Source organism: Amphiprion ocellaris, chromosome 4 (genome assembly GCF_022539595.1).
Source record: "Amphiprion ocellaris isolate individual 3 ecotype Okinawa chromosome 4, ASM2253959v1, whole genome shotgun sequence".
Lineage (NCBI taxonomy): Eukaryota > Metazoa > Chordata > Actinopteri > Pomacentridae > Amphiprion > Amphiprion ocellaris.
The window spans coordinates 1,287,659-1,304,718 of NC_072769.1; the positions used below are offsets into that span (position 1 = coordinate 1,287,659).

General features: G+C 39.5%; 1 protein-coding gene across 3 annotated transcripts in view; it reads left to right on the forward strand.

The window, feature by feature from the left end:
* The window catches only part of fhip1aa (FHF complex subunit HOOK interacting protein 1Aa), a 61,075-nt gene that overhangs the window by 27,819 nt on the left and 16,196 nt on the right, over nt 1–17,060 (forward strand). For 2 of the 3 annotated variants that reach the window (XM_055010302.1, XM_055010303.1), the window contains 2 exons: nt 3,287–3,507; nt 15,800–16,480. In XM_055010302.1, coding sequence (XP_054866277.1) covers nt 3,382–3,507; nt 15,800–16,480 — 807 coding nt within the window. In that variant the 5' untranslated portion in view covers nt 3,287–3,381. The remainder of the gene's footprint in view (nt 1–3,286; nt 3,508–15,799; nt 16,481–17,060) is intronic. The other variant, XM_055010304.1, reaches the window with a different exon arrangement.

Consider the following 17,060-nt stretch of genomic DNA (forward strand, 5'->3'; position numbering starts at 1 on the left):
AGGTTGAAATCTGCAAGTTTTGAGTGAAATATGCGAACAAGTATTGGATAGATTATTTTCATTGTCTTCTTATCTGTCAGTTATTTTCTTCATTAATTAATTATTTTTTTGCTCTTTTAAATGTCAGAAAATATAAAAATCAAAAATGTTTCCCAAATTCTATGATGAGGTCTTTAAATGTCCCGAAGTGATTCAGTTTACCGTCATAGAGAGGTGAAGACAACTATTATTCACAAATTTCCATTACCAGCAGCATAAATTCAACTATCATAACAAGAAAAGCACTCGGAGAGCGCAGTACTCCACCAAGGCTGTTCATTCCCCCATATGGCATTGTCAGAAATGCAGCATTTGTTTTGTAGTGATCATTGATCAGTGATTAGTAATGATCAGAAATCACAGCAACAAACAGAATGTGGCCATTTAATATAAATGTACCCACAAACAAAGTGACTTTGCCCTGAGCAGAGGCATGTGTTATGCATATGTACGTTATGTACGGATACCGAATTGCGTGATCTAAATATGTAGCGAGTGGCGGGAATTGATGAGACTCAGAAACACCCACACAATTGAATCAGTTGTTGCTTGTATCATTTCCCATCAGTCCCGATAAGTCCTCAGCGGTGGATTTATAGTAGGATCGTAATCATGTGATCGTCAGCAGGCAGTTGACGTAGTGTTCACTTGTTGTCATAGTTACAGTGATGCTGTGCCGCTATCTCACAATGATACAGAAATCTTTAACAAATCCGTGGATCCAGACTATAAGCCAGTTGGTCCTTGTGTCGTTTCTGACCTCTGAAAATTTCATCCAAATCCGTTAGTCCGTTTTTGAATAATGTTGCGCACAGACGGGCAGACAATTGCACGCCGATCGGTGCATAACTCTGCAACGTTCCTTGGCGGAGTAATAACATTGATCTCTTGTTTTTTCTTTTGGTGCCATCATCAGGTCAAAAATATTTGTCCACTTGTATTTAAAATCTATTGAATATCTGTAAATCCAGTAAAGACTGAACCATCCTAAGTTGCTCTTGCTGAGCAATAAAGTTAAACGCGGTACATCTGCTTAACCTCATCATGTCAGCATTGCCATTGAATGAATATTAATATACTGATGTTACAGTGTTTAGCATTCAACATGATAAATTTCATCGATAATTTACTGTAGTTGCCGTCTATGTTAATGTTTATCCGCTAAAATAGATATTTAACTCCAAGCTCTGCTGTGCCATGACTGCACACACTTGTAGATTGTTGGAAGCTTTATATGGAAGCAAAATAATAGTGAGCAAATTAAGATTCATTTTCAAAGATAATGTATTTGCAAATTCCCCTTGTGGGACTAATAAAGGATATTCTATTCTATTCTATTTGGTTCTGGCTGCAAGGAAGGAAATTGATCAGAATAATTCAACCTTTAACCTACGCTCCCGTTCAAAGTTTGGGGTCACCTGGAAATGTCTTTATTTTTGAAAGAAAAGCCATTTTTTTCAATGAAGATCGCATTGAATTAATCAGAAATACTGTCTAGACATTGTTAATGTGGTAAATGACTATTCTAGCTGGAAACAGCTGATTTTTAATGGAATATCTCCATAGGGGTACAGAGGAACATTTCCAGCAACCATCACTCCTGTGTTCTAATGCTACATTGTGTTAGCTAATGGTGCTGAAAGGCTCATTGATGATTAGAAAACCCTTGTGCAATTATGTTAGTACATGGATAAAAGTGTGAGTTTTCATGGAAAACATGGAAGTGTCTGAGTGACCCCACACATTTGAACGGTAGTGTAAGAGCTCCTGTGTCTGTATCAGATGGAATTTTAATCTGCAGAGATTGTGTGTCAGGACAACAACCACAAACTGACTGATGCCTTAGTGTGAACATTTATTCATTTGTTTTAATATTTTTTTTGCACTTTTAATTTTGCATTATTTTCAGTCATGTGTACTCTCAACAATGCGTCATCACTATGGCTGAACAATATGCAAAAAATCTTCTGTTACGATTATTTTGACAGGTACTTCATGCAATTGAGATTTATTTTTCTGTAAAGGCTAATTTCTGCAACTCTTTCCTACTGAAACGAATAGAAAAATTCCGTGATTTTTGCTGCTGTCTGTACCAAACTAGCATGTTGTAGTAATAGTCGTGATTCATAGATCAGAGCTGTATAACACCACCAACATGTTGTTACACATTTTACCTTTATCAAAAAAAATTGCAGCTCGTGCAATTTGGATATTGCACATAGTTATTTTGACAATATTTCCAGTAACTGCTCAGCCCTACTGTTCAGTTTTGTCTTCCGTCTGCTGGTGTTGTGTGTCATACTTGAAAATAACAGATTTTCATACTTGGTGTCGCATCCACAGGAAACATCAGGAGTTAAGTCACATCCTGACATCCACTCTCTTCAAGTGCAGGCCTGTATCTGGAAACATGCAAAGTGTGGCAGAGATTTATCCTCATTATTGTTTGGATTCCATAGCAGCTCGTAGTGTATGTTCCTCTTTTAAACGGCACCACGCTCCCTCTGTTCGCTGTGTTGTTTTGGCAGAACCAATCGTTCCAGTCCTCTCCCAGGGAAACAACAAATTATTTCCTTTCTAGGGAAAAAGTGGGAATCCTTCAAATTTCCACGGTGGCTGTGTGAGTGTTGGATCGGCTCTGCAAAGCTGCCCTCAGGCTATTTTCAAACTGCAATAACACTTTTTTTTCCCATCCAATCAAACAATGTGAGTGATGCAGACTTTAGCTTGCCTGAAGATGTTGTAAGTGTAATGTGTCTCATCCAGGAATAAAAACGGCACATACCCAAATCATGTCTGATCTACAAAACTCCTCTTTCTGTTTCCCCTCCTCGTTCCCCACACTCAGCCAAAGTGGTTCACACCCAGTTACTGTTCGCCTTCTGATGTCAATGTAATGTGAGTTTCTGTAATGTGAGTGATGTCAGGGGGCTGCAGGAATCCACTGTGGGCGTCTGAGGTATTCCAAAAGCAATCTGACAGCTCAGTCCCAAGTCCAGAGAGCGCCGGCCTGCTCTGAAGCATGATGCGCCTCGTTCTCTCCTCTACTGAGTCACCTGACTTGGCCTGTTATTGTTCTCTCGCCTGCATGCCTGTCATAGCTGCTGCCCAGCCAGGCAGAGGCAGAAAAGCAGAGCAGCTTGCAGTAATCATATCCTTGCATCTGTGCTGCTATTTTATGAAGCAACCTTTTGCGGTTCTGTGTGTGATGACATACTGCTTCTGCCTTCTTTTTCTGACTCCTCAGGTCCTGTGTGATTACTCCTCTGCCTGTAGTTATGGTTGCACTCAGCGAGCAGTCAGGAATGTCCTCCGTCTCCTGCCTATGACATGGTTTAACCCATGAATGATCCGGTCACCATGATGGCCTCTATGGTTGCCAATGGAAATCGAGACGAGCAGTCTCTGGTCCTGAAAGGGGTGGACCCGGAAACCTGCATGATTGTATTCAAGAACCACTGGGCTCAGGTAAACACTGCATCTACGGTCCCACAGTTGTGCTGTGGTTGACTGTCCGAACTGTCAGCCACATAGAGAATCAGAGAATCAGGAACAGCTTGTTGTTTTTCAGAGCAAAACAACCTAGCATGCAGGGGTTACACAGCTATGGTAAAATTAGCCATCTTTGTACTATCTTGATCTGAAAAACTGAAAGACACACTGTCGGGACATGAGACTGTTGTTGAAAATGGGTACAATATGGGGCCTTTAAAGGAACAGAATCACAATTTAGGAATTTTTCTCACAGCTTGCTGATGCCACTGCCTTGAATGTTCCTTAAGTATAGAGCTGAAGCTGGGTGGCAGTTAACTTAGTGAAGCATAACTGCTTGAAACAGCTTTCCTTGTTCTCTGAATTGCAACAATATGCCTATAAGTGCCTCTGAAGTTGTTTGTTTAATCTGCACACATAAAAATGTAAAATGACAGGTTGTGGGATGGGACTTGATTATTAATAGTTTATTTCGGCTGCATTCCAGCAGCAGTACTGCAGTAACCTTTAAAAAGTACACACTGTTGCATGCAGTGTGCATACAATCGGGAGATACTACAACATCATAATATTGCACCTTAAGACTTGACCGTTCTGTGAGACAACATAATATACACTACCATTCAAAAGTTTGGGGTCATCCAGAAAATTTCATGTTTTCCACAAAAACTCACACTTTTATTCATGTACTAACATAACTGCACAAGGGTTTTCTAATCATGAATCAGCCTTTCAACACCATTAGCTAACACAATGTAGCATTAGAACACAGGAGTGATGGTTGCTGGAAATGTTCCTCTGTACCTCTATGGAGATATTCCATTAAAAATCAGCTGTTTTCAGCTACAATAGTCATTTGCCACATTAGCAATGTCTAGACTGTATTTCTGATTCATTTAATGCCATCTTCATTGAAAAAAACGGCTTTTCTTTCAAAAATAAGGGCATTTCTAAGTGACCCCAAACTTTTGAACAGTAGTGAATGTGATGTATCTTTTGCTGCACAAAGGACAGTGAGTCAGAATGGCCTTAAAAGCATGTTGGCTTGCAAACTGCAAAATGAGACCGGATGCAGTTGGACATTCTGCTATTTCTGGCATACTGCATTAGACATATTATGCATTAGACATGCTAAATCTTTTTCTGCCGTACTAAACAGTATAGTAGTGTAGGTATAGGAATGTATTTTTAGCACTCGTGTGCTTTGTCTCCACTGGTTTTCATTGACAGCTCTGACTTCTGTGTAACTCCACAGGAAACTTTTCACGGTTCTGTTTGATGCAGATTAAACTAATGAGACAGTGTGTGTTAATTATAGAGACTTTAGTGTTTGCAGTGGTAGGTTTGGACTTAAGTCAGAGCAAGACTGGCTGTTTGGAGTCATAATGCTAAGCTAAGCTAATCACCTTTATTCTCCAGCTTAATGCACAGACATGACAGCAGTGTTAATCTTCTCATGGGTCTTGGCGTGAATGTAAACAAGCAGATTTTCCCAAACCGTATCGAGTAGTTTGAGATTTGCAGGCTTCACACAAAGCCATCATAAGAAGCAAGCAGTTGAAGTTTCTTCTTTCCAGTCCAAGTAATCGTCTAATTACTTTCCATGTTTATTTTGCAACCACCTGATAGTTCAGACCCTCAGTTTGGCACCAGTGTGGTCTGAATTATGTCCAAGTTTTCTCAAACCTGCATCAACAAACATAGTCAGCACAAGTTTGTTCATAAAGACATGCTCTGCTTCACTTCTGCTTGCTCTGGGGGTCAGGCATATGGGTTCTGTAAAGCGTCTCGAGACAATTTGACTGTAATTGGCGCTATATAAATAAAATTGAATTGAATTGAATTAAATGCTGACAGCAGAAACTGACTCCTGCGATATTCCAGCAACAGTAAACTGCAGTGTGGTCGGGCCCAGTGGAATCTTGGCTGTGTGAAGCCAAATGTCTCAGACTCTTGGCTCTTTTGCGGCAGCTTGTGTCCCTGTTCACCCCGGTGGGACCCGGCAGTCTGCAAATCCTGCTCCTCCCACACCGACACGAACAAACTCCACACGCACCGACCTCAGCGTGACGCTGTCCGGACATCGAGGAGGTACAGGAGCAACTAAGTGTCGTCTGCATTTATACCCGCAGTAGTGACTGTCAGTGTGGGGTCTGACCCTGAGTCGGTCTAAATTAAGCAGAATTCCACTGTGGTTTCATTAACCTCAACAGCAGGCGAGCTTGTATGGATTAGTTGTGTGATTTAGTTGGAAGCAGTGTGGTTTCATTAAAGTGTGTGTAGGCTTCACTCTAAGCCTTTTATAGTCCAGCTCTGCTCAGAAATGTCTTAGTTGGAGGTTTGACCTCCAATGTATATGATGGTGCAGAGTTTTACACCAGAGAGGAAACTTTCAAGTTCATCTTCCAAAGAATCCTTTTTAAAAGCTAACATGTACATCCAAGCATGAATTATGCATTTATTTATAAGCCAGTTGTGATCCAATATGCAACTTTGACACAATTGATGTGGAAACTTCAAGCCTTTAGAACACAAAACACTGATAAAAAAGTTTTTAATGAAGTAGGAAATACATCATATACAGCAGTTTAAACTTTACAGGATTATAAATATTGGATTTTTCAATGAGTAAGAAGAAATAGATGTCATTTTAAACATTCTTAGTAAGATCATAAAAAAACAGTATCATAAACAAATTATTATTTCCATCGGAGTGTTTTTGTGTTCTACAAAATGTGGAGGAGTTCTTTAACTGTTTATTTTGTCATTAGGAAACTGTTATTAAACAGCCCATGTTAAAGTTTAGGGCTTTAGCTTTCCTTTATCACTGCAAAAACTCAAAATCTTACCAAGTCTGTTTGTCTTATTTTTAGTCAAATGTCTCATCCCACTTGATTTAAGATAAATTCACTGAACAAGTGACATTTCAGCGGATGGAGGGACTTGTTTTAAGACAATGCATCTTAAATATCTTGTTTAGTCAAACAGCTACTTGTGTGAAGCTGACAATTTATAGGCCATTACCATATAAATCAGAGAAGGTTGGTAAATTCCACCTCAACCATCACTTTGCTGGGTGATATACACACTCAGAAGTGGCGACAGGTAGCAAAAGGGCTTCAATACTGTAAGACAAGTCGACAGAACATTAAAGATGAAAAACACGAAGCAATGACTCAACCAATAGTTGCTAGGAAAGGTAGCTACTTGAAATAAGATTACAAAGATTAAGTTAAGCATTTTGAGATATGTCTTCTCACAGTTAACTAGAAATCCTAATATTTAGCCATGTTTTGACAGCATTTGTTGTGTTTTAGGGTCAGCCAGCTACGCCCAAAAGCATCTGTTTTTAGCTCAAAAGTAGACATTCGCTTTTTAAACATTCATGTTGAATACAAAATTTATGATGCATTTGACTTATTTTAAGTTATATAAAAGTGACATGACTCTAGATTTAAGAACACCTTGTCCTTGAAACAAGATTAAAAAGTGTGATTTAAGCATTTTCAGATATCCATCCGCATACAGTTGGTTGAAAATACATTTGTTGCAAATATGACCATGGTTCTTCCTTCCTCATTTATAAATAACTCTACACCATGTCAGCAAGTCTAGTATTGAAATCAACAATTTATTTTCGAATTTGCAGCAACGCATTAGCAAATTTGACAATATGAACTAATTGGTGAATTTCCAATAAAACGCATTTACTTGAATCAAGTGAAGTTTATTTCTTAAATCAAGATTATGTAGCTTCTCCAAATAACACCTCAGCTTGAAAAATGTATGAAAAGTAAAATGAACCTTGTTTCTTGTAAATTACAACTCAAAACAAGATAATTTCAAGATTGTTTGACTTAACAAGATATTTAAGATGCATTGTCTTAAAACATGTTGCTGAAAAAAAAATCACTTAAGTAAATTTATCTTAAATCAAGTGGGATGAGACATTTTGACTAAAAATAAGACAAATATACTTGGTAAGATTTTGAGTTTTTGCAGTGTAATATTTCTCCTCTAAATCTAATCTAAATCTAAAGCGTGTTATTTAGTTTTTAGGCTTCTGTTGGTTTGAAATAAACAGAAGTTGTTTAAAGTGTAAAAACATCCACCCAAATGCAGCTAATAGTGAACAATATGAGCGCATACTTCATGATCCATATGGCAAGTTGTCACCAGCCATCTGCTTGGTTTTACTTTTTCCCGTCAAATTACGACAGAAGTTGTTGTAATCAAAAATACAAGGGTTGTCTGGTTCCAGCTACTGACTATGAACAGAAAAAATGAGGAGAACTCCCTGATTCAGATTAAAGCTTGTTTGACTCTAGGCAAACTGGCAGTACAATTCCACTCCTGCAGAGTCTTATTTCCATGCTTAGTTAATCTGTAGCCCGATAAGAGTGCTCTTGACTTTGGTTTCAGTTCGGAAAACCTTGAAATCAGAGTAACACATTGTAAGTAATATTGGACTCGTCCTTCCGGAAGAAGCTTTGCCTGTTTTGGGGTTGGAAGATTAGGTTTACGTTCATTTACTGGGTCTTATCTACTGCTCTCCAGGCCTCACAGAACTCAGTGTGTTTGTTGTGACACACTCAGTGATCTGTCAGCTGTCGCCAACAGTCTTCACCTAGAGTGTGTGTAGTCTGGACAGTGTGTTGCCTGTGTTGTTCTCTCAGATTCATCCCATCCACAGTGAACGCCACGTGACCCCCTAATAAATCTTTGAGTTTTATGAATCTGCTTCTGTTCGATGGCTTTATGCTTTTATGAGGAAACATTTCTGTATTGACTTTAATTTTCCATCAATAAAAGAAGAGTAGATGAGTCAGACTAGGGGATTTTGGGCATTTGTAACTGAAATAAAAGCGCAGACATGCAAGTGTGAGAAGACCGCTAACTTGCTTGTATTTAACTGTTAACTGTCATCTTGTATTAATAAGGCTTAAGATGTGTGTCGAAACTCATCCAGAGTTTGTACATTGCAGGCAGATTAAAGTCACAGATTTAGGGTTTCAATGCATTTAATAAAAAAAAAAAAAAAAAAAAAAAAAGTTAAACACCCTGAAGTTTTAAATTGTCATTATACTTTAATATTCATAGATATTATGCTTTTTAAAATGTTTTTTATGATGGTACTTTAACTTTAGAGGTCATTTTTCACTTTTATTTTTTCCTGGAAAGGTTTACTGAGATCTACTCTCAGATTTACACACATCCAGATGCTGCTCAGTAAAACCACAGCTGGATCTGCTGGCTCATTCAGAGCAGCCATGTGGGAGCTAAAGGTAGCAATAACTGCATTTATTCTTTCCCCTTTTTTGGCCAGTTTTAGCATGTGATTAATAAACATGCAAAAATAATAAACATTATGTTTTGTACAGAAATACTTTTCTTTAATGGCTTTATTACTGTTTATCTCACCTGTACTGTTTATTTTATCTACGACAGATATTCTAAATGTTCTAATGTAAATAAGTAAGGTTTTAAACCTTTTTTTGACAGTAAGTAGTTAAAAACACAGACTATACAAAAAAAAAAATCACATTTTCACTTTTACATTACACAACCATTGTCTGTCACTTTTTAAAACAAATCTTACTTTCAGTAACAGTGGATGAACATTTTTTGAAAAAGTTATGTTTGAATTATGTTTTACAGTAGGGCTGCACAGTGGGTTGGTGGTTGGCACTGTTGCCTTGCAGCGAGAAGATCTTCTGTTCGCATCCCGGCCTGGGATCTTTCTCTGTGGAGTTTGTATGTTCTCCCTGTGCATGGGTGGGTTTTCTCCAGGTACTCTGGGTTCCTCCCACAGTCCAAAAACATGCTTAGGGTAATTGGTGACTCAATATTGTCCATGGGTGTGAATGTAAGTGTGCTTTTTGTCTCTGTGCAGCCCTGTGATAGACTGGTGAGCTGTCCAGGGTGTCCCCTGTCTTCACCCTAGGTCAGCTGGGATAGACTCCAGCCCCTTTGAGATCCTACTGAGGATTAAACTGTCTATAGAAAATGGATGGATGGATGTTTTACAGTGTGTTATTAATCATTTTAACACTAAAATGTAGCTGAATTTGTGACTTCATAGTACATTTGATTAACAACAAATCACAGTGAAGTCATTTTCTACAGGGTGGGTTCAGTTCTTTGTTACATCCACGGTTGTGTTTATAACAAAAGCCAAGCAAACATCTTGTTTGTAAATCTGTCATAATTCAGATGAGATGCCAAGTTATGGAATAATTACTAACAAATGGCAATAAAACTTGATTGCACTGCTACTTTATGTCAAACAGTGTTCACATACAACTTGTTTGTGACTGTTCTGGACACACTACCTTGTTGGAGGTTGCACACACACCTGAAGTTTTCCGGTAAATGCTCTGTGGGCAAAACAAGCACTATTTGCATTTGATAGGCACTTCAGCAACTTCCGCAACTCCAGGCTGCTCTGCAGGCGGTGTAGACCCCACACTAATGTACATGTAGCCTGACCAGTTCACACCCACTCTCTTAGGAAGACGTGAAGCCTGCAGCTGCCTTATGAAGATTTCCAATCAGCAAAGTTTCCAAGGTGTTAATTGCTGCAGTATCTAACATGTTAAAGAATACACTCCATTTGCCATCTGTCAGTCTTGTGTTGAGAGGTGTGCAAGGTTGTCAAGGCTGCCCACGCATCTCATGGAGTTAGCATAATGCTGTATGATGTCTGGCTTTTGCTGCTCACCACTAGCCCTGTTGTCATGGTGCATAGGTGCGGGAACCACTACAATGAGACGGACCTCACTGACAGATTGTGCGTCAGAATGGTCTGGCATCTCAGGCATGTGACTCTTCTCCATGAATGGAGCTATTTCATGGTCAGTTTGGGCATTAAGCGCCTCAAGGCTTCTGCAGCAGTAACTCCTGCTACTATAGAAAAGGAATAAATAGAGTAAAATGTGGTGATTAGAAGTAGAAAATTACAATAAAATCACAGCTTATAATGTTAAAAAACATATGTATCTTCAAAGATGACTCCCACACAACGTAATGTTATCCTTGCAACATCCATCCATCCATCCATTATCTATACACCGCTTAATCCTCACTAGGGTCATGGGGGGGCTGGAGTCTATCCCAGCTGACTCAGGTGAAGGCAGGGGACACCCTAGACAGGTCACCAGTCTGTCACAGGGCTACATACAGAGACAAACAATCACTCTCACATTCACACTTACGGGCAATTTAGAATGATCAATTAACCTCAGCATATTTTTGGACTGTGGGAGGAAGCCGGAGTACCCGGAGAAAACCCACGCATGCACAGGGAGAACATGCAAACTCCATGCAGAAAGATCCCAGGAAAGCCGGGACGCGAACCAGGGACCTTCTTGCTGCAAGGCGAAAGTGCTAACCACTACACCACTGTGCAGCCCTCCTTGCAACCTCTCGAGGCCAATTCCTGTAGAAAAAAACCCCACAAAAAATGTGCTCGGAAACATTTTTCTGATTTATAATATCACAGTGACACATATACTGTAAATATACCACAGTGGGTCACTTGAAGGAATTCTAACCCTGTCAAAAAAGCTTTTATTGTGAAGGTCACATCTATAGACCGTGAATTTTCAAACTTCACTTCAAATATGACTCGAACACAAGTTTATATTATCCTTGCAACACCAAGGAGCCAATTCGTGTGAAAATAACAAACAAAAACTGTGACAGGAAACATTTTTCTGATTTGTAATATCACAGTGGCACATACACTACCATTCAAAAGTTTGGGGTCACTTAGAAATGTCCTTATTTTTGAAAGAAAAACATTAGTTGTTTCAATGGAGATAACATTTTATTAATCAGAAATACAGTGTAGACATTGTTAATGTGGTAAATGACTATTGTAGCTGGAAACAGCTGATTTTTAATGGAATATCTCCATAGAGGTACAGAGGAACATTTCCAGCAACCATCACTCCTGTGTTCTAATGCTACATTGTGTTAGTTAATGGTGTTGAAAGGCTCATTGATGATTAGAAAACCCTTGTGCAACTATGTTAGCACATGGATAAAAGTGTGAGTTTTGAAGAAAACATTGTCTGGGTGACCCCAAACTTTTGAACTGTAGAGTATAAATATATGCCACTGGCTCACAGGAATTCTCACTCCGTTAAAACACGGCTTTTATTGTGAAGGTCAGACCTATAAACCATGAATTTTCCAACTTTACTAAAACACTTGTAATTTGACCCCACCTTCATCTAACCAACCAGTCTTACTCCATGTATTGTTGTGCCAGCACCCAGAACCAAACCATCTGTAGAACTCGTCGGGGAACTACAAATGAAAACTTATGTTATTTATCAGCCACAGCTCAGTTCTTGCTCACATTTGTCCCAATGAGCTTTTCTGTATGACTCATGTTCTAAGAAATATCTAGACTCACTATCCAGCACTGTCAGGCGTGTCTGCATTGTCTGCATTCCTAGTTTAATCAATCTCATCCCTATTTCCAACCGTCTTTCAGAGTGCCTATAATGAGCCATTCCTCCAGATGTCCAGAAAAAACTTTCCTGTTCCTGTCTCTTCAGTAATGGCAGGAAAGTCTGATCCGGACTGATCCCTTGCGGCTCAGACCGCTTGGCCAAACCCCATCAGGCTCAGGCTGGGATTACAAACCCTGTTCTCTTGTTTCGCTGCCCAGTTCTCTCATACACAGCCAGTTATTGTCATGGCAGCAGCAGCAGCAGGCTGGGGACACTGGCTCTATTATTGTGACACTGGTTTCTACACAGCGGACACACATGGGAAGCACTGAATACACAAAGGACTGTTTCATAGCAATAGCAAGCTGAGTTTATCTGTACTCTGCTGCAGGTTTATTTACACCCGATTTCTGTTGACAGTTAACCTGCCAGAAAGAGAACAGGGATTGTACCTGTTTAAATCATGCATAAACCATATTTTGAGTAAAATTATCTTGTACTAGAGGTTATGTGTAAACAGCATAGTATATATTGTATACCAAGTAAGAGAAAGGATTCTTTTTTCAGCATCTTTTAAAGTGCCTCTATGCCAGCGACAGCAGAGGCCGGAGTGTCATTGTCATGAACACATCTCTTTATCGCCTGGACGGATGTTTTCAAACTTGGCACAAACAGTCACTCAGATTCAAAGATGAACTGATTAGATTTTGATGACCAAATGTCAAATTTCAAGGTGACCCAGACTTCACAAATCGCGTTTTTGGCCATAACTCAAAAATGTAAAGTATGATAACGTTTCAAACACATGTTTAATAGGATAAATGATGAAGTGATGACATTTTATATCCCAAAGGTCAAGTATGGACAAAGATAAATGTAAAATGCAGCTTGACTGACTGGTGGAGTCATACAACCGCAGTGCAGTTAATTCTACTTCTATACAGACAATAATTTAAATTTAATTTTGTTAATTACGGAGTTATGTGACGATTGGCGTTAGCTTGTCTATCTGTCTTTTAGCAACATTATTCACAAACGGACTAACGGATTTGAATGAAATTTTCAGGGAAGGTCAAAAATGACACAAGAAACAAGTGATTAGATTTTGGCAGTGATGCGGCTTATAGTCTGGATCCGCGGATTTATTAAAGGTTTTTGTATCATTGCAAGATAGCAACACCATATCACTGTAACTATGACAACAAGTGAACACTACGCCAGCTGCCTGCTGATGATCACATGATTGCGATTCTACTACAAAGCAACCGCTGCTAACTTATCTGGACTTATCCGTCAGAAATGATACAAGGAACCATTGTTTAACAGTTTAATACTGTGGGGGTGTTTCTGAGTCCCATTAATTCCCGTCGCCCGCTACATATTTAGGTCACGTGATTTGGTATCTGTACATAACATACACATGCATAACACACATCTGTGCCCAGCGCAAGGTCATTTTGTTTGTGGGTACATCTATATTAAATGGCCACATCCTATGGTGCCGTGATTTCTGATCATCAATAACTAATAAACAAATGCTGCATTTCTACAATAAAATACTACATTTCTGACAATGCCATATGGGGGAATGAACAGCCTTGGTGGAGTACTGTGCTCTCTGAGCACTTTTCTCCATATTTTATTTATGAATTTTCTGGTTACAAAGAAAGCAATCAATGGAAAACAAACGGCTAACAGTGAACATATACACCCATCCCTCCCCCCAGCCCAAAAGAATAATAAAATAAAATTAAATAAAAACATAAAATTAATAATAAAATAAAAAAGAATATGTGTATATACGTGTACACACACCCACACGCATATATATACACACACACACACACACACACACAAACACACACACACACACACACACACACACACACACATATATATGTATATGTATATATGTGTATATATGTATATATATGTGTGTATATGTATATATGTGTGTGTGTGTGTGTGTGTGTGTATATATATATATGTATATATGTGTGTCTATATATATAGAGATAGACAGACAGACAGACAGACAGACAGGGTGTAAGAGTTTTAAGGTTATGTTTGGTGCCTAAAATGGCACAGCATGGCTCTGGTGAGATATTGCATTTATATATATCGGAGAAGCAACCAAATATGTCAGAAAAGAATTTGTTTAGTCTGGGGCAGAACCAGAAAAGGTGTCCCAGGGTGCCCTCTGCTGATTTACATTCAGGGCATACAGGAGAAACAGAAGGGTAGAAAGAGTGCAGTTTGGTGCAGGAGCAGTGTAGTCTATGGACCACCTTAAATTGGATGAGCTGGTGTCTGGAGTTTATGGAGCAAGTGTGGATGGCTTTGAGGCAGGTTTCCCAGCTTTCATCGCTAATTGTCAGATCTAAGTCTTTTTCCTTTGCTTCTTTTAAATATTTTGTTGAAATGGGGTTGTGTGTTGTTAAAAAAATCTACAAATCGGTAGATAAGTCTTTGTGAGTCCGGAGCCTGGTTCATAAATGTATACAACTCAGCTGGATGGGGAAGGATTCAAATTTTGATAAGTGGGTTTCAAGTGTAGTCTTTAATTTGAAGATAGCGGAAAAATGTGGAGCTGGGAGTGTGTATTTCTCCTTAAGCTGTGTGAAGGTGGCAAAAGTGTTGTTGATATAAAGGTTTCCTATGTTGCCAATACCTTTGTGTCTCCAATATGTAAATGTTCCATCTGTAACTGAAGGGGGAAAGGCATGGTTGTTGCAGAGAGGAGTGAAAGCGGAGGTTTCAGGTAGATTAAACGTTTTTCTTATTTGATACCAGATTTTTAAAGAATTTTTAACTACAAAATTGTTATCCGTAATAGAAAATGGAGTTTTGGTGAGAGAGAAAAGAAGTGCAGGAAGAGAGCTTTTGTGTAAATCTTGTTCAATTGCAAGCCATGGGATGGTTGTAGAGGAGATTTTACCTGGGTAGGTGTGCTGCCAGTACATCACTGCCCTACAGTTTGCAGCCCAGTAATAATGCTGAAATATGATGTGTTTTGAAGCCCCATATGAAGGGAAGGACAACAGAGTTTAGTAATTAGAAGAAGGCAATTGGTATAAATATGGGTAGGTTTTGAAAGAGGTAAAGAAGCCTTGGGAGTGCCACCATTTTGACTGCATTGACAGTTTGTGTCAATCTTGGTGTTCACTTTTTGAGCTTTAAAGTATTAAAAGAGTATTTGTGTGGCTCAACGCAAAGATTTGTCCCCATCCATCCAGGCTTTTATAATATTAATTTATATTTCTTCTTCTGTTTGGAGCTAAAGTTTGTTAAAGTAAAACTAAAGTAAAATCAGGATAATTCAAAGAGCAGACTGATCTATAAGTTGTATCATATGGTGCGTTTACATACAATCACATAAGCTAGAAAAATGACTTCCTTCTGACTGCAGTGAAGTCTTGGAGGTTTTTCTTTAGTGTCTGTTAAGCAAAGTTTTACACAAAAATGTATTAATCTGTAATCAGTGCTGCAGGTTCTTATTCATACCAGCTACTGCATCAACTAAATTTACTGTTATTAAAACACATTTTCACCCAAAGAAAAAGAACTGTGAGGTTAAATCAAATAGAACAAGAGTGTTTTTTTCTGTGTGCGTTTTAGCTTACTGACAGTCAGTTTTTTTAAGTGATTTGGCTCATAATCATAATCAGTATCTGGCATTGTGATGCTGCCAAAACACCTCAACTCATGAACTCACTCAAGTTTGTGGTTGTGGAACTTTTCGTGAATTTTGAAAAACAAACTACGTACACTGTGTTGAGTTTTTTTCTCCTTGTCTCTTGCTGTAGGTGGTGAAGATCCTAGAAAAGCATGATCCCCTTCGCAGCAGCTCCACCCTGCCCTCCCTGGGTGTCATCAACCTCAACGCCGGCTCTGGCAGCAGCTCTCGTTTTGGCTCCATCTCCGTAGACGAGGCGAATGCAGTGCAGAACTATGTGGAGCACATGCTCTTCCTGCTGATGGAGGAGGAGAGTGGGCAGGCTGGAGCCATGGGCCCCATCCTTGAGTTTGTGGTGATGGAGAACGTGATGGAGCGGCTGTTCGTGTGGAGCCTCCGCAGGGAGTTCACAGACGACATGAAGCTGGAGCAGCTGAAGATGTACGAGATGCTGGTGGGCCAGGCGCAGCAGCCTCTGCTACATCACAAGCCCATCCTGCGGCCGCTCATGATGCTGCTGTCTTCCTGTTCGGCCACGGCGGCGCCTGCGGTGGAAGCTGAGCTGGTGCTGCTGCTCAACCAGCTGTGCTGTGTTCTGGCGAAGGACCCTTCAATTCTAGAGCTGTTCTTCCACACCAGCGAGGATCAGGGAGCCACCAACTTCCTCATCTTCTCCCTGCTCATCCCTTTCATCCACAGGGAGGGAACAGTGGGCCAGCAGGCCAGAGATGCCTTGCTGCTCATTATGTCGTTGTCCGCTGAGAACGAACGAGTGGCCAAACACATCGCAGAGAACACCTACTTCTGTCCGGTCAGTTGTTAATGAAAAATCCCCAGCACTTTTCATCTCATCCTGCTTTTTATATATATATATATATATATATATATATATATATATATATATATATATATATATATATATATATATATATCTGTCACTTTCCCCTCTCTTCTAATTTATTTGGAGTTCAATGTGAAAAGAGTTGTTCTATCTTTAATAATCCCCTCAGTCAGCTGCATCATTATTATTTTCTGGCTTGTCTGAGAGCCTGGGTGGCATAATTAGTCCGAAATATACAGATGAATTTGTGGGCCCACTTAAAACAAGGTTAAGAAATCTGGCATAGAGTGCTACAAATGTCTTGGCTTTATAGGATTACGGCACGGTTGTAAGCTAATCCCACGTAAATAATGCAATTCACCCTCAGCTGCAGACAGCGTAGTGAAGAATAGGTTTTGATGTGATGCCAGTAGAACAAGAGTCTGGATTTAATTGGTTCCATTGGCATCCACAGGGAGGGCACAGTGGGATAATCCTATAGAGGATGTATACATTACTACAACACTAATGATGCACTCATCTTGCAATTAAATTCCACTGCGCTGCTATA